This window comes from Syzygium oleosum, unplaced genomic scaffold (assembly GCF_021117445.2).
Source record: "Syzygium oleosum isolate NSW1041296 unplaced genomic scaffold, Sole_v2.1 Sole_v2.15, whole genome shotgun sequence".
NCBI lineage: Eukaryota > Viridiplantae > Streptophyta > Magnoliopsida > Myrtales > Myrtaceae > Syzygium > Syzygium oleosum.
Window position 1 is genome coordinate 190451 of NW_026607499.1, and position 17971 is coordinate 208421.

Sequence of the window (17971 nt, forward strand, 5' to 3'; positions counted from 1 at the left end):
GCCCGGCTTGTCGTGGGCGGTACAAGAACGACGAGGACGTTGGCTTAGCACAGCAGTGGCGCAAGGAGCTGCTACAACGTCTTCAAGGAAAATCCACCGAGTGATCCTCAAAGAAAATTTTCTTTGGTCTCTTAGTTTAACCCCTCAACTTCTGACCGAATTTGGCTAGTCTTGTGACAGTCTTCTTTGATTATCAGACTTTGACTTCCCAAGCCCCACAATTAAAATTTCCACTTGTCTGTCCTTTATCCCTCCGCGTGTATCAAGCGAAGAACCTGCAACAAAAATTCAAGTGAATCGCCTAAAGAAAAACTGGTCTTCTTTGGAGTCCACCACGGGAAGACAGCTCGGTGGCAAAACCGATGCGGTTAATGCAGGGGACGTCAGGCTGATTGCTGGATGCTTCGTGGTCCTCGCGTTGGCAAGAGAAGAAAAACAATGACGTCGTGGTCGCTGAACTCGGAGCAGCAAACGATGCTTGGTGGCTTCGTCGTCAGAGGGCTGGTTCAACGTCGTTGTCGGTGATGCGGCCACAAGTCTGGCTGCGAAAGGATGGGGGCTTGGCCGTGGAGGATCAAGCCAAGCTCCTTCTCTCTCTTTTCGCTCTAACTCTCTCTCGTGCTCTTAGGAATTGTGTTCTGAAAATTATGAGAGTCCACCTTTGATTATGACGCATGACGACATATTTATATCGCAGCCCTAGGTTATTTAACCGGGCTTCCTAGTCCTAATGGGCTTAAACTTAGGCTTTATCATTTAATTTTATTTTAATTCCAAATGGGCTAAATTAATTCGGGCTGATTTAAGCTCAAATTAAAACAACCAAAGCCTTTTAGACTTGTGAATTTTGGCCCCCAATCCCTTGAGTGAGCCGAGTGCTCGAGCTCGGTTTACGCGATGAATTTTCAGCTTTCTCGCCACCGCTGGTCTGATGCGGAATGCAACTAAACTATATGATCCTAAACTATATGCTATGCGATTTTGATATTTTTGTTTAGAGGTTAAAATTTAATCCCTAATTTTTTATGCAATTAATCACTAAATGATGTGCCAAAATTTAGGTGTCAACAGCTGCCCCTCCTTGAAGGGGAGCTCGAAGAGGTTTCATTCAAAGATAAAATGATACCTAAATTTTGACTATGCAAATACCATGAGAAAAATTAATCTTTTTGTCGAGTAAACGGGATCTCAATGAGCCCACACCCATTTTCTAATGTGATATGCGGATGCTAATGCTAATGTAAAGATAGAAAACATACCTGCATTTACTTACCTGTGAATTCGGGAAAGCAAATTTGGGGTATGGAACAACTTTTGAAAACCTACCAAGTATCTGGAAACCCTCTCAAGTAGTCGAAAAAGTCATTTGAAAGGTGACTCAGATGCTTGAAAGACTCGAAAAATTCCCTTCGGATTTTCGGTAATGATACTTGAAATTTCAATAGGATATTTGAATGGGTTCGATGATTCCCTTCGGATCTTCGAGAAGGTATCTAAAACTGCAATCAGATATGATTAATAGAATAAAAAATTCCCTTCGGATTTTCGAAAATGATACTTGAAACTTCAATCGGATATTTGAATGTTGAAAAATATTTAAACAAATTCGAAGCTTCAGATAGCAACTCGAGCGTCATGGACTCTTCAGTCTTCGAGGAAACATTACCTGTCGGACATGACTAGAGCAAAAACACATATGCATTCATCAAAGAGATTAGCAATCACGGCTACTCTAGAACACACATTTCAAAATTCATTAATTCAATTGAGGTTTATGCATGATGATTTTACCATATTTGCATAACCAAATTTCCACTGGGGAGAATTATCATTAAGACAATTTTCACTTATAACGTGGATTTCTTAAGAATGCTAAATGAGAGACTTTTAGTTAAAAAGGGCTTTCACTCACTCTCATTTAGAAGGGCTGTTTTATGAGAATCACTCTATCTCACCATCATCATGTTGATAAGGGTCCGAGTATTCTCGCAAGCGGTACAACCTTACCAATTTGAGAGGTCTTTGTCAGGACCGTAGTGTCGGTTTGGTCAATGGCTTAACAAAGGAGACTCTTCGAGTCGAGGCTATTGAAAGAAAATACTCCGCAATCGTCTTCGGGTTTACAAGTCAAGAACCCTGCAAAATGAGATAAAAATAGACTTGCTTGCACTTCTTCGAGCTAAGCTTATAAACATCTAAATTCTACGTTAATTCAAGTGCCCTAATCCGAAGAGACTTTGCAAGGGACGTAACGTAGGCTAGATTCACGGTTCAAGAAACGAAAGTATATATCAGGCTAAAAAATGTGTATAAGGGTGAGAGTTGGTGATCATCTAGGCATAATCACCGGTTTTCTTCTTCGCCTTGAAGAATTGTCTTCTTGATAGATGTACTATCAGTCTTGAGTTCACCACTTGATTCCTTCGAGGCTTGTAAGACCACTGCTCCACTGGGATTCATGACTTTGACATGTCATATCTTGACATTTTTTCTCTAAAGTTCTTCCCTTTTTTTTTCGACTTTTTTTCTTTCATTCTCTTATTCTTCTTTTCTTTTCTTTTTCACGGGCATTGGCCTTGCTTTTATCAGGCACACTGCTTTTTCATGTCCCCTAGTTTTTCTTTTTTCTTTTTTTCTTTTTTGACTTTTGACACACATTGTCTACAATGCATATATTGGCCAGCCACCCTTTGGCTTGTTTTGACCGACTTACTAACATTTGGACTCTCAGGGTCTTCGTCTTCTATTGATGTTCCGGATATGCTGCATGGACAGTGATGGCTTTTACCTTGCCCCAGTGTGGGGGATGATCACCAACTGGGTTTTTATGAAATGAAATTGCAGGCTCAAATGGGCTAAGCAATGGATAAAGTGTGTAGGATAGAGAAAGAACCGCTCTTCATCATTCTAAGGCACTTGAATTAATGTTTGAGTTCATTTGCAATAGCAACACTTGAAGATTGATGCAAGTGTGAGTAAGAAAATTTCTATCCATTTTTCTCACGTTACGATGTCGACTTACCTCCAGTTTACCCCGATGTGGGGTGGTTCTTGACAGAGGTAATTTGAAAAAACTTCTCCAAGTGTTTGGGCTCAAAGTGGCGAAACAATGGATAACCTGTATTGTTTAGGATAGAGAAGTGAATTGCCTCTCGTCATTTCGGTAGTCGTACCTTTCGCGAGATAACCCTATACCTTGTGAACATGGAATTTTTCACTCATCTCACAAGTGTATGAATAGGGGATGGTGTATAGGATATGGCTTGCCTTTCATCATCCCAACATATCTCATTTAGCATACTCAAGCAGTTCCACATCATTCATTGAATTGTCCATCTTGACAAATTTCAACATGAAATTGATGGGTCAAATAGGTAAACTTACCAAGCAAAATTTCTTTTCCTTGAAAGATGTGATCATTTCACAAGCTTATCAATTTCAAGCATAAAAAAGTTTGCAACTTCTGAACATATTTATTATACTAAAAAATCTCATCATAAGCATGAAAAATATGGCATTGAGCATTCAAAATAAATGGTCCCTGCAAAAGGTGTGAGAACATCAACACGGAGAGACAATTTTTGGAATGGGAGCCCTTTGATTGCCCCTATTTAGAAGGAATGGACACATGAATGCTCCATCGTTGCTTTTTCCCCTGCACAAGACAACGTGCATGAATAGGATTCTATGTAACGCAAAATGAGACTTAGTAAATTTCGATTATCCAAGGAATTATCTCAATGGCTGCTACAGGAGTCTGTCATGCCCCCGATTTGTCATCTCCTTTTCTGGCTTTCCAGATATAGCACCACACCAAATCAAGTTATGATTCATTGCCCCCAGATAAGTCTTTGCAAGCTCACTTTCCTTCGAAGGCTTTGTTAGCTCTCAACTGAACGAATGGGTTCATCACAGTTGAACTGGATGTGTCATTTTCTTATCATAACAAGCTAGAGTATTATGCTCTGAGACATGAAGTAAATGAGTCAGACGAACAAACAGGGTTTATTTGATGCATGATTTGGAAAAAGGTTTTTTTTTAAAGCAATGAAATGCTTTTTATTTTCGGAAAGTCTTTTTTGGAGGGAGCATGAGAAAGCCCAGCCCTCAGAATTTCTCCCTGGATGATATTTTCTTTAGATGGTTGGATATCATCACCGGGCTAGTTTGGTATACTTCAACATACCCTCAAAATGCAAATAAACTTGTAATTTCATTGAATAGAGTCGAATGAATTACATTATTGGAAGGGAAATGCAAATAATCAAACCCCTACGAATAAAAACATAAACATGAATTGAAATCTTAGAAAACACTTGAAATCCTAGAAAGCATGAAAGACTCCTTTGCAGAGGAGTACAGAAATTTCTCTACTCAATAACAGCATCCGCGCTTCCGACATGGTTGGGTAGAGGGTTCCGCTGGACATTTGGTTGATCACTGCAGAAAGAGAATGCCTTTGTGTCCAAGAGGTCTTGAATTCTATGTTTCACTACGTAACAATCATCAGTAGAATGACCGACCTCCCCCATATGATACTCACATTTTTTAGAGGAGTCATAACCAGAGAATCGCTCGGGTTCGGGCGTTTCGGCTCACTTGAAAGCAAATTTTTCTTTTGGAGGGCAGGCAGAACTTTGGATAACGGCCCAGGCAGAGGCGTGAAGTTCCTTTTAGTACCTTGTTGTCGACTAGTGAATTGGCGTCCACCTTGTTGTTTGCCAGCAGACTGCATTGTCGGAGCAGTGTCATGGCTTTGTTGAGAGTAAGCTACATTCACTTCAGGTGCCGGTTCCTTATCTTTCTTGAGGGTGAATTTCTTAGCGGAGGTAGTTTGCTCAGTGGCCCAACCGTCGCGCAGGGCGATCTCGATACGTTCTCCTGCTGGTATCAGCTCAGCTAAATAATTAAAATTGGAACCCAACATTCGATTACGAAACTCGAATGGTAAAGTCTTCATAAAGGTATCGAGCATCTCTTTCTCAGTTAACTCGGGAATGATTTGCACAGCTAAAGCTCTCCACCTAGTGGCATAGGCCTTGAAGGTTTCGATCTTTTTCTTCTCAGTGCGAATCAAATCCTCACGAGACAGGGCCACGTCAATATTGAATTTGTATTGACGGATGAAGGCATCAGACAAATCCTCCCATGTCTTGAGCGAGTGAATCTTCTTCAAAACGAACCATTGTAAGGGGGGTCCGGTTAAGCTATCTTGGAAAGTGTGGATCATGAGTGGCACATTATCGGCATACGGCGCCATCCTCGTTGTGTAGTACTGTAAATGGATCTTAGGACAGGAAAGGCCATCGAACTTGTTAAACTCAGGCGCTTTGAACTTCTTAGGGACTTGGACCTTGACAATGTGAGCAAGACCTCATGAGAGTTGATCATCAAAGCCTTGCATTTGACGGAATTTTTCTTCAAGCTTATCAATGCGCTCAGCCTCATCACTCTTTGGTGGCTTAGAAGATGCATCGTCCCCATTTGTAATGAGCGGACAAGTTTTGTCAGTTAAAGTTGCACCATTCTCGATCGAGGAAGTGCCAATGGCAACGGTTTTTCCCTTATCTTTTGACTCAACAGGAGGAGAGTCATCGAGCAGTACAATCTCTACACTCGGTTGAGCGGGTGCAGACAGTGTGGAAATGCTTGTTTGTAGGGAAGCAACTTGTTTGGTGAGATTCTCGAGCACATTCAGGACTTGCTTCATCTCGGTTTCAAGGACAGCAACACGAGTCTGTTCATTTTGGTCAGTCATTTTTGCTCTTGAGCGAGTACGGATTGGGGAACGTTGACGGTCCGTAATAACCTAATTAAAAAATAGAGCATGGTAAGTATACGTCCTCAAAACGATCAGTCCATGACTCAGTCTAATTGTCCCTTTTTATTCCCATTTTCATGACATTGTACTTGTGAAAATGATGGCAAATTTCTCAGGAAATAATGACCTATGACACATTTAGGAAAATAAAGACATAGATTGAAAATAATTCTCCAAAAGAGCTTTCTTTCTTCTTTTTTTTTTTTGTTAAAAAAAAGGACTCAATGATTATTACTTTCAAATTTAAAACCCACCTAGACCTATCATGGACCGACCCGAAAAATGCAATAACTAAATAAATTGCAAAAAGGAGAGTTTAGAAGACTTACTTTACCCGGTAGGACCATGGCAATCACATAAACATGCGCATGAAATGTGAGGTTCGATTTTTATCTAGACTCTGGTTTGCAAAATGGAGACACGAGGATTACCGGGCTAAACCAGTCATAGTTGTGGTTAGACCGGGGTTCCCCTGACTTCGGCTTAGTCAAGGAGCTGACCCGGGTTGCAAAGGGTGCAACCGTGGTGGGAACTCAATGACACCGTGAAAGAGCTTTTGGGACTAAGGAGGGCGACCCATGCCACGCGGGTGTGGTCGGGGTGTCTGCTGTCTCAGTACTATCCTAAACCTGTGCCGCCCAGGTCCGGCAACGGGTAGTGTGTGCGGTGTAGTGTAAATGCAAGGCATGCACAGCAGGTTATATCATACAGCACTTCGTGTATAAAATAAACCATACATCCAAACACCTCCCTACAAAACAAGGGTTAACAATCACGCCTCCCCTTATACCTCTCATTCTGCAAAAACATTTAACACCTTAAACGTTAGGGACGTACCTAGGATCTTCGCTGCCAAACAAAAATATTTTTTGAAAAGAAAAACTGGCCTAAGTCCACTAAAAGTTTTAACTCAAGTCCCCAGCGGAGTCGCCAAGCTGTCGCGACCTAAATTTTCTCAGGCTAATGGATTATTAGGACTAAGCCTAACTCGGGCCCTCCCAAGCCCTATCAATTCGCAACTTAGGGTTTAAGATTTTTACATGCAAAAGTTTTCATGCTTGGAGTCGCCACTAATCTATTTGTGGTAGGTCGATTAGAAACCTAAATAAAATATATGGAGATATGTTTTATTCCTACGAACCAGAGATTCTAAGCTCGGGGACTTGATTACGCTAGATCTAGTTTAACGCCCTTTCGGTACCTTTTCTTTTCAAAAATGTTTATGCAGGCAGTCTGGATCCATTTTATTACCTAATCACTAACATGTGAGGTGTTCATGTGGGTGCGCAAACCATCAATTTAACATCCAAGAAAGCAGCAAATAAATTACAAGATTAGGAGAAAGACATACCTTAATGCAACGCAAGCATCTGCATTGTTAGTAGAAAATCATACAGACAATCCTAATATGATTTCTAATTAACAAAACAAGGCACTCGAGGTGTTCTTTAGGGTTTGCGCTTTATTAAAATGCAAACTAACCTATATGCAATGACGTGCAAAATATGACATGCGATTAATGTAACCTAGCATGCGAACTATATGTCATGCGACGACGTGACCTAATTCTGATGACGGACAAATGATTTATTTTTGGTATTTTCAAATGAAATTCGAAATTAAAAATACTCAAATCAACATGCAATCTATCCTAGAGAAAATGATTTGATCTATCCTAAAGTGATTATTTTTTTTGAGGATTTTTTATTAAAATTCGAAATTTTAAAATAACCTAAATAATCTATTAGAATAACACCTAATTTAAACTAGGAAATAAATTATCTCAAGTCCTAATTTAAATTAAATAATTATCCTATCTTCTAGATACATTTAGGGTTCCCTAAACATGCAAAACTTCTAATTTAAATCTAACTAATAAATTTTTGGATTTTCTTTATTTAAAAGGAAAGCAATCAAACAAAGATAACAAGCACATTCAAACGTTCCACGCAATCCACAAGATTCTTCAAATTCGGATAAAGCAAAGAAATCAAACTAACGGTCATATCTATAGGGTTATAGATATCGACAGAAAGTTGATTGTTTAAATTTGGAAAGCAAATAAAATCTATTATCGTATCCAAGTGATTATGGATAAGATAACGATTTTTCGTATCGCCGCGTATCGTACCTTAGGGATAAGGTCAGATAGTCGTCCAGATACGTTGCCAAATTAGGAAAAATTCCTAATTTAGGGTATCTTAGAACATTGCGGATAAAGAAAACATTATCCTAAAAATTCCTAGCAATCCACAGAATATTCACCAAAATATTTGAAATATCGAAAAAACTAGGAAACCAAATATTCTGAAAGTATCGGATAATGTTCTTACCTAATTTCGGGATATTTCCAAATTTGAACTCGCGGATCGGGATTGCGGATCGGGATGACCAACGGTGGGTGGACCGGCGGCGATGGTGGTAGCCCGCGGATGCGGCAGCTCGGCTAATCTAGACTCATGGACACCACAATGGCAGCGGCGTCGGTTCGGCGGGCCGAGCGGTGTTGGTTCGCGGGCAGTAGAGGCAAGCACCCGGCTTGTCGTGGGCGGTACAGCCAGCCGACGAGGACGTTGGCTCGGCACAGCCAGTGGCGCAAGGAGCTGCTACAACGTCTTCAAGGAAAATCCACCGAGTGATCCCCAAAGAAAATTTTCTTTGGTCTCTTAGTTTAACCCCTCAACTTCCGACCGAATTTGGCTAGTCTTGTGACAGTCTTCTTTGATTATCGACTTTGACTTCCCAAGCCCCACAATTAAAATTTCCACTTGTCTGTCCTCTATCCCTCCGCGTGTATCAAGCGAAGAACCTGCAACAAAAATTCAAGTGAATCGCCTAAAGAAAAACTGGTCTTGCAGGAGTCCACGCGGGGAAGACAGCTCGGTGGCAAAACCGATGCGGTTGTGTAGGGACGTCGGGCGATTGCTGGATCTTCGTGGTCCTCGCGTTGGCAAGAGAAGAAAAATAATGACGTCGTGGTCGCTGAACTCGGAGCAGCAAACGATGCTTGGTGGCTTCGTCGTCAGAGGGCTGGTTCAACGTCGTTGTCGGTGGTGCGACCACAGGTCTGGCCACGAAAGGATGGGGGCTTGGCCGTGGAGGATCAAGCCAAGCTCCTTCTCTCTCTTTTCGCTCTAACTCTCTCTCATGCTCTTAGGAATTGTGTTCTGAAAATTATGAGAGTCCACCTTTGATTATGACGTATGACGACATATTTATATCGCAATCCTAGGTTAATTAACCGGGCTTCTTAGTCCTAATGGGCTTAGACTTAGGCTTTATCATTTAATTTTATTTTAATTCCAAATGGGCTAAATTAATTCGGGCTGATTTAAGCTCAAATTAAAACAACCAAAGCCTTTTAGACTTGTGAATTTTGGCCCACAATCCCTTGAGTGAGACGAGTGCTCGAGCTCGGTTTGCGCGATGAATTTTCAGCTTTCTCGCCACCGCTGATCCAATGCGGAATGCAACTAAACTATATGATCCTAAACTATATGCTATGCGATTTTGATATTTTTGTTTAGAGGTTAAAATTTAATCCCTAATTTTCTATGCAATTAATCACTAAATGATGTGCCAAAATTTAGGTGTCAACAACAGGCGATGAACGGCTGGCAGCCCATACATATATTTTACTGAACTGTCCAGAAGTGGAGCCATACTTCGAGTAAGTGTATATTTGCAAATATATGTATTGCGTGTCAAATATTTACTAATATATAAATGTAAATTGTAAATAGGATTTTTCAAACTTCAATGTATAAACTACCACCAAATGAGTTTGACCGTTTGTGCGATGAACAATTTGCAGCATGGTTCAAAACATATGTAAGTTGCCTATAGACCAAAACCAAGTTATTAATATTTTATACATCATTTAAATATATATTATTGACTTTGCGTGTGTGACCTTAAGTTCACAGTAATCATGATCAAGTTGAAGTGCAAGGATGTCATGGGGTCCAAAATCAAGAGTACGAACTTGGATAGCATATTTCATAAACAGGTATAATTTTCACACTCAAGAATATGGAATGGGAAAAGTTACAATGAATAGTGATGTGTGTATTCGGTCATCCAACGGTGGCAGTTTAAAAGATTATTTTTATGGCATGTTGGATGAAATCATGGAGATAGAGTACCCCAGACCATTAATGCGGGTTGTGTTATTTAAGTGCATGTGATTCGACCCTGTCAAAGGAATGAAGGTGCATACGAAGTTTAATTTGGTTGAAATAAATCATAAGAAAAGGTATATGAAATATGAACCATTTGTGTTGGCACAACAAGCAATTCAAGTATATTATGCATCATATCCTAGTTTGAAACGTGACAAAGCTGATTGGTGGGCTGTATGTAAAATCAAAGCACGAAGAAAAATCGAGAAATACCGGAAGGATACAACATATCAACAAGAGAAAGTTTGTAACACGGTTCAAACTGAAGAATATAACATTCCAATTCTACGAGATCCATGTAGAGCAATGATAGAAGTAAATCTAACTGAAATTCACGAATCAAATTTAGAAGGTGTTGCAAAATTTGATTTTGAGATAGAGGATGATGACGACGACGATGATGCTCATGAAGAAGATGAAGATCAAGATGAAGACGAAGGTGAAGATGAAGATTTAGATTTTTGAGACTTTTTACTAATTATGTCGTAATTATTATTATTATTATTATGACAAGAGTTTATTGTTGTTGTCATATTTATTATTATTGTTGTTATCGTAATTATTAGTATTGTTGTTATTATTATTATTGTTATTATTATAATTATAATTATTATTGTTGTTGTTGTTGATTATTATTATTGCTATTATTGTTACTGAAACGTTATTGTCGAGAAAAAAATGAATTAGGCGTGTGTGGGCTAGTAGAAATGAAATTCGTGGCTAAATCTGTGGCAAATTTGCCACGGATTTAGCAACGAATTTGAAAAAAAAATGAATTAGGCATGTGTGGGCATTTTTTTTCAAATTTGTGGCTAATTAGCCACGGATTTAGCCACGAATTAGAAAAAAAATGAGGACTGGCGTGTGTGGGCATTTTTTTTCAAATTCGTGGCTAAATCCGTGGCTAATTTTGCCACGGATTTAGCCACGAATTTGAAAAATAGGCTAGTAGAAATGAAATTCGTGGCTAAATCTGTGGCAAATTTGCCACGGATTTAGCCACGAATTTGAAAAATAGGCTAGTAGAAATGAAATTCGTGGCTAAATCCGTGGTAGCCACGGAAAAAATATTAGGGTTTGCCGCGACAATTTTATATTTCGATTCGAATTTGCTTCGACAAAATTAAAATTCGTGGCTAATATTGTGGCAAATTAGCCACGGATTAAAATTCGTGGTTAATGTGCGACGGAATTAGCCACGAATTTGAATCCGTGGCTAATTTGCCACGATATTAGCCACGCATTTTAATCCGTGGCTAATTTTGGCGAAAATTCGCAAAACGGTGTCATCTTCATTTGCGGGTAGAACTAGTATTACGGTTTTCTTCTCTTCGAACAATTTAGGGTTTTCTTCTCTTCCTCTTCTCCCTCTTCTTTGTCTCTGTCTTTGTCTCTCTCGATCAAACAATTCTCAGCGACCTTCGGCGTTCTTCGGCGCGATTCTCGGCGTTCTTCGGCAGCGGATGCTGGGAAGCACAAGGACATCCAGCGCGAGAATCGTCGTCTGAGAGTTTTAGAGGTACGTTCTCTAAATTTTTTTGTGGAAGTTTGCTTCTACTTCTGCTTCTGTTGTTTGTGTTGGGTCTGCTGTTTTTGCTTCTATTGGACGACTTAGCTTGGGTCTGCTTGCTGGTTTTGGGTCTGCTGTTTTTGCTTCTGTTGGACGTTGGGCGAAACAGATTTGATTTTGTTTTGGTTCTGTTTTGATTCTGCTTGCTTGCTGGTTTTGGTTCTGTTTCGGCCACGAATTTGATTCTGTTCGTGGGCGAAACAGAATGGTTCTGTTTCGCCCACGAAATAGAATGGTTCTGTTTGTGGGCGAAATAGAATGGTTGACTGTTAGCCGTAAATGGAATTTCCGGCGAATTTATTCTGTTCACCGAGTGGAAACGAGCTGAAATTTGGTCAGATTTATGTTGAAATTTGGTCGGAATAAGCTGAAATTTGGTCGGATTTGGGTTGAAATTTGGTTGAAATTCGTTTGAAACTTGGTCGGAATGAGGTGAAATGTGGTCGGAATGAGCTGAAATTTGATCGGTCAAGTGGAAACGGCCTGCTGATCCAAAATCACCGCCTTTGGCCGTGACGCAAGTCTTTTTTTGGCGTTTCGGAGTCATTTACATGGGTTTTTGAGAAAAAAACAATTCTGGATGAACAGTGATTTCAGTTCGATTTTAGTTTTTTGTGCCGTTTCGGAGTCGTTTCATTATTATTTTATTTATATCTAGGTTTGAATATTGAAACCAATAAAAAATAGGCTATAATGTGATGACGAATGTCATGTAGGTTTGTTGTAACAGGTGGGGCGAACCGCGATTTGTTGTAACATGTGGGGCGGAGAGATATTAGAATGGTTTTATGCTATGCCTTTAATCGTTTTAGTCGCAAAATTGCAGATATATAGTTTTTATCTTGTTTAAGATGGGGGGTGATAAGATGGCTTTTTTTTTTTCCACTGTTGATCGTACTGCTTGAATTTAGTCGTTCATGTTCTTTATGGAGCCTAAGTTATTATCTTGGTCTTCTCTACTTGCTCCATAATGCTTCTCCAAATATGGTCACTTCTAAGAGGTATAAATAAGGATGCACAAACTTCAGTAGGTAGCTATGTAGAAAGATCTTTCGATTGGAAATCGCAGCTGGTAATTGACATGTTTTAGGACCCAAAACAATCAGTATTTTACTTAGAGGACTATAGTGAGGCCGGTTGTAGTATGTGAAATGTGACCAATTAAGGTTAGGCAAGAAGAATGTTGTATTGCTTTGGCTAGAGGAGTGAGAAACATGATTAGAAATAAAGTAGATGTGGAGACTTTCAGTTGGCTGCATTAAGGATATATTGTGGTAGACAAATTGGAGAAGCTTAGGACCATTTAGGATAATGTTGGACTCCCAAATTCTTTTAATAGAAAGCAGGTAATTAGCTGCCTTTGTCATTATGCTGTGAAAAGGAAGGTTTTGGGCTCAAAGGGTTCTAAAATAATATGTTCAAACATCAAGACTTTCATTCAAAGGATTTTGCAAGTCTGAAGCTGTTTTTTGAGTTTCTCGAATTCGCCCTTAGTCGTTCATGGAGCTGTCTTGTATATGTGCTGGTGAGAAGGATTGGGCTTATGTCGGACTAAGATAAACAATGGTAGACCAATTGCCCAGTAAAGAAAGGAATGGTAGACCTAGTTATGCATTGATAATGGAAAGAGAAGATGGTTGATCTGAACCTGATGAGCTAAGTGCAAAACAAAGAGTCCATGTGATACGAAGATGGTAATTTCGTTGACTCATTGTGCTGTAACAGATTTTTGTTGTGTTGAGTTGATTGAATTCGTTTTAATATGTTTCCTACAAAATTTTAATAAAATATTTATTATGCTCCTTTGATTTCTTGCGAACTATGTAATGCAAGTCTGTGAGGTTTGTTTACAAATTGCAGTGTTCCAAATGGAAATTTTAGGGTTAACTTTTCCCTAGCTTTCCTCTTCGGGGACCATGTTCTCCTCGAACTCCTCATTTGGACATTAAGACAAATTACTAGAATAGTTGGAATTAAGTGGAGCAGCAGTTAGACTGGGTTTTGCAGCAACTAAAATTTTGATCAGGCTTCTTTATCACCTGGAAGTGTCTTTTTTATTACATCTTCATGGACTATAGACACGTGCAATTTCAGTTAGTAAACACTCATTTGGAATCTAGTTCATCCTGGAGTCTCTACCGATTGGTTCAATCAATTCTATTGAATACATGTAGGGAAGTCTTGTCAAGTCATTTCATGATTGAATGTACCCACTACTTTTGTGCATTCTGGGCATTTATATGTGGTTATAAACGTGGAATGGTGTATATGGCTGGGGACTTTGTTCTATTGATGTTTATTTTGGTGTGCTGTAAGTGTGCTTAGTTGTTGCTTATCGATTTTAGATTGATTTCTTCATTTTAGTGAAAAAAAATTGTAAATATAAAAAAAGAAAACTGGAATAGCATATAAGTGATATCGTATCTGCATAATAAGCTTCCTATTTGTTGAGTTGCCTATTTTGGCTTTCAGCATCATTGATCATTTTGCGCTTGGTATTCAACAAATTATTCATCATTGTTAGGTGTTTGGTGAAGTTGCAGAAGGAGTTGAGACATTGACTAAGATTAATGAAGCCTATGTAGATGAAAAGGGGAGACCCTATAAAATCATCAGGTTCGTTCTCATTCCACTCTCTTGCTCATTGAATTACTACGTGTCACTCTTTTGTTTATTTGCAGTATGGTTCCTTTTGTTTTGAGCAGGATCAGGCACACATATATACTGGATGATCCTTTTGATGACCCTCCCCAGCTAGCTGAGTTGATTCCTGATGCTTCCTTCGAAGGAAAGCCGAAAGATGAGGTATTGACTGCTTAAAGATTTTATTATCAGTTAGCCTCCGAAGAAAATATGATCGCAAATACTCTCTGTCATTTTAAATGCTCGAGTAATACATTAGTATATGTATTGCCACCACCTTCTTTGTAAAATTGGCATCTCTTTAATCGCATTGATAGAGATTGAAGTTGGACAAGAATGCTCTGAATATGCTGCCAAAATTCATACTTAAAGAGTAAATATATGATAAAATGCAAGGAGTGGCTTCTCTCTATGATAGCTAGAAGTAAGGTAAATCAATTGTGTTTTTTAGTTCTAAGTTTCCTCAAAGAAACGCTGGCATGAAATTAATGTGTCTCCTCTGCCCTTTCTTTTCCCTTCCTAGAAGTTTATCTAGAATGATTCATGTTTGTTTCACAGCATATGGTTTGTTTATGCATGTCGGAAGCAGGTGGTTGATGAAGTGCGACTTGAAGATGATTGGGTACCTTTGGATGAGCAACTAGGCCCGGCTCAGCTTGAGGAGGCAATTCGTGTTAAGGAAGCATGCTCTAGTGCAGTTGTGCTTGAGAGTGTAAGTAAATCTGAGATGTTTTTCTCATGCTTCTGTATCAAGATGTTCTCTTCATCTTCTTCACAAAGAATCCTCATCTGTCTCATCTACATTGCAGATTGGGGATATTCCTGATGCTGAGATAAAGCCTCCAGATAATGTGCTCTTTGTTTGTAAACTGAATCCAGTCACCGAAGTGAGTTTTGCTAATTGCCTAGTAGGGAAGTCTCTGCAAGTTGGTGTCAGGGAAGGCCGGCCTTTTGATTTTTGGCGAATAGTGTATGGTATGTTCTCTTGCTAGACCTTGAGTTCAAGGTGTTTAGTTCTGGGCGGGGCATTGATATCAAAGCTGGTGGTGAATGTATAATTTGTCGATATTTTTTTGGTGCATCTTGAATTCTTCGCTAAATTATAAGTGAAAATGTTGGTTTTGTATTGGGTACGCGAAAATTTGTTTGACGAAATGTTTTTGATTCATTTTCTCTCATTACTTCCTTCAACTGTAGCATCATAAATGGTAAAGCAGGACTCTTTTGCAGTCATTTTGATCAATTTTTCTCCCTTCTTATATGCACTTCCCCTTCTTTTGGGACATCACACTCTCTGTGTGTTCTTCTTGACCTTAGAAAGACATTTTCCTCTTGTGTAAATTTGCTGGTAAAAATTTGACGTTATTCCTTTTAAGGAACGACAAACTAATCGCTAGTATATCTCACAGAATGAAAGAAGAGTTTTCTTTGATTTTCTGACTGTGTTTCATTGACTCTGCAGAGGGCGTTGTTGCTGGAGGTACGGCTGGTGTTGTTGTTGAAGCAGCACTTTACCCAATTGACACCATTAAAACTAGACTTCAGGCAAGATTAAATCCTTATGTGTTCAACCAATCCTTTTGTTTGCCTGTCCTCCAATCGTCACACTTGAGCACCTTCGAGTGTAAACTGGTAGTTGGGAAGCTTTTGCAACAAGTAGTGTTGTTTAGCTCTTATTGCTGCAACTTTAGTGGCTGGAAGTTAATTTTCTTTTGATGAATATTGGGCTGTTTGCTGCCACCGACCAAGCAGCATATGTTTTTCTGGAATACTGCTTATTATTGCTGTTGTTATCCCTATTTTACTGTTGTACGACCAGAAATTAAGCTCGTATATATTTCCGAATTGCTTGCTTTTTATTAGGGGCTAAGTTTATCTCTTGCTCTCAAAAACAAAATGGTAAGCTTCACGACGTACATCATTATGTGTCCCTAATACATATTCATATTTTTTAACATATTTGTCTAACCTTCCAACTTGTTAGTATAAACGTGGAGGTCACATGCGTCGTGGTGTAGCTTCACAAAGAAGACCAGGCCCTTCCCCTTCCTCGTCCTCGTCCCCGTCCCTTTCCTCTTCCCCTGCCCTTTCATCTAACCCTCAACCAGTACATGCTGATGGACACATTGGCCCTTCCTCCGACCCTCAAATGCAAACTGAATCTACTTCAGTTCCATCGCCTTCGGTTCTACCTTCTTCTTCAATGCAACACTCGAATGATGAAGAAGATAGCCGATTCATGATATCCCCATTTGGATATTCGTAAGTACTTCATTTTTTTTAAGTATATGTAAATTATTATCGATGTCAATTGAATTATCCATATGCTTCACGAATGTTACGTATGTTGACATCGTTATAACCTGTTTGCAGATTCACGGATGCTACGTATGTTGTGAGGAAACTTAATAAAACAATCAATAACTGTTGGATGGGGCAGTATAGTAGTTGGACCACCGCTCCAAAAGAAGTAAAGGAACTGTGGTGGAATGAGTTCAAGATAAGTTTTGTCCTTCTATTTTCGCACAAACTAAGTTCGATTTAGCATACTGAGTGTACAATCGTTTTTCTATTGATTGCTTACAGCAGAAGTTCAGGTGAGATGAAGCGGAAGAGAAAGAAGTTAGAAGAATTTTTAAGAAAAAAGCCAGTGATCACATGCGAAATGTGATGAATAGAGCAAAGAAAAGTCAAGAAAAGCCGGATTTTATTACAGCTGACAATTGGGCAGAAATTAAGAGAACTTGAGACACCGAAAAGCATAAGCAAATCAGTGAAATAAATAAGAAGAATCGAGCTTCTAGTTCTAGTGAAGGGTCTGCCATATATGCTGGGGGCTCTATCAACATCGGGGAGCGTAGAAAAAGAATGGTAAGTTTGTTAAACATGTTGTAAGTTAATTCAATGATTACTCATTTATGTTTATATTTTGTAGGCAGATGAATTGGGGACGGAACCGATATTTATAGCTACATTTGAATGCACATTTCAGAAAAAAGATAAGACATGGACTGGCAATCGAGCAAAAGCTATTAAGGTATGTAAGGTTATATTTTATATTTATATATATGAAGTTTTTTTTTTATCTATATTATTAATGTAGGACAAATATGATGAACTTGTAATGAGCACTGCTGCTAGTGGTGATGGTGATGGTGATGGTGATGGTGTTGCTGCGTCCGAGTCATCGGTTGACAGTATGGCATTATGAGTGGAGGCATCTGGTGGAATGAGAAGAGGTCAAATATTTGGGATGGGATCCTTGTTAAGGATATACACAACGTCGGCTGCTACAACTTCATCCTTCAATTCGGCTTTTTTAAGGAGGACACAACACGAGGAGCAAATGACCCAAGAATTGAACCAACTGAAACATTTACTTGCATAGAATGACGAAGAAATAAGAGGAGTGAAACAACATTTACAATTGATCATGTGACACCTCAACCTCGATCACGATGACGTTCCTCCTGTACCTCCTACTAATCCAATAGGTGATGGACACAATGATGAGCGACACAATGATAATGACATTGCTGATGATGGTGCTAATGATGATGCTGATGATGATGATGATCCTTGCTAGTTAAAATTTCCAAACTCGAGGGTAATCTTGCTTCAGCATTATCTATTTATTTATAGGACAAGTTATTAGTTGTTGCATTTGTTCAATGCACATGTATCGATTCTGTTAAAAGTTCAACAACTGTTATAAGTTCAACAACTATTTTTGCATATGTACACGAGAGACAATGG

At 39.2% G+C, this 17971-nt stretch overlaps 1 protein-coding gene and 1 long non-coding RNA gene across 3 annotated transcripts; both read left to right on the forward strand.

Annotated features, from left to right (window-relative positions):
* Positions 1-8716: 8716 nt before the first annotated feature.
* Positions 8717-15105, forward strand: LOC130140056 (peptidyl-prolyl cis-trans isomerase CYP59-like; the record flags this gene model as incomplete). The annotated part of the gene is made up of 6 exons (XM_056318412.1): positions 8717-8886; positions 11347-11521; positions 14097-14188; positions 14278-14377; positions 14805-14927; positions 15025-15105. Coding segments are annotated over exons 1-6 (741 nt in total), but the record flags the coding sequence as incomplete, so codon positions are not given.
* A 908-nt stretch (positions 15106-16013) lies between these two features.
* Positions 16014-17348, forward strand: LOC130140006 (uncharacterized). Of its 2 annotated transcripts, XR_008818009.1 has the most exons (4): positions 16014-16114; positions 16200-16477; positions 16589-17086; positions 17151-17348. It is a non-coding gene; the product is annotated as an uncharacterized LOC130140006 (long non-coding RNA). The 2 variants fall into 2 exon arrangements; XR_008818008.1 differs by lacking the exon at positions 16014-16114 and having other exon boundaries at positions 16126-16477.
* The last annotated feature ends 623 nt before the right edge of the window (positions 17349-17971 follow it).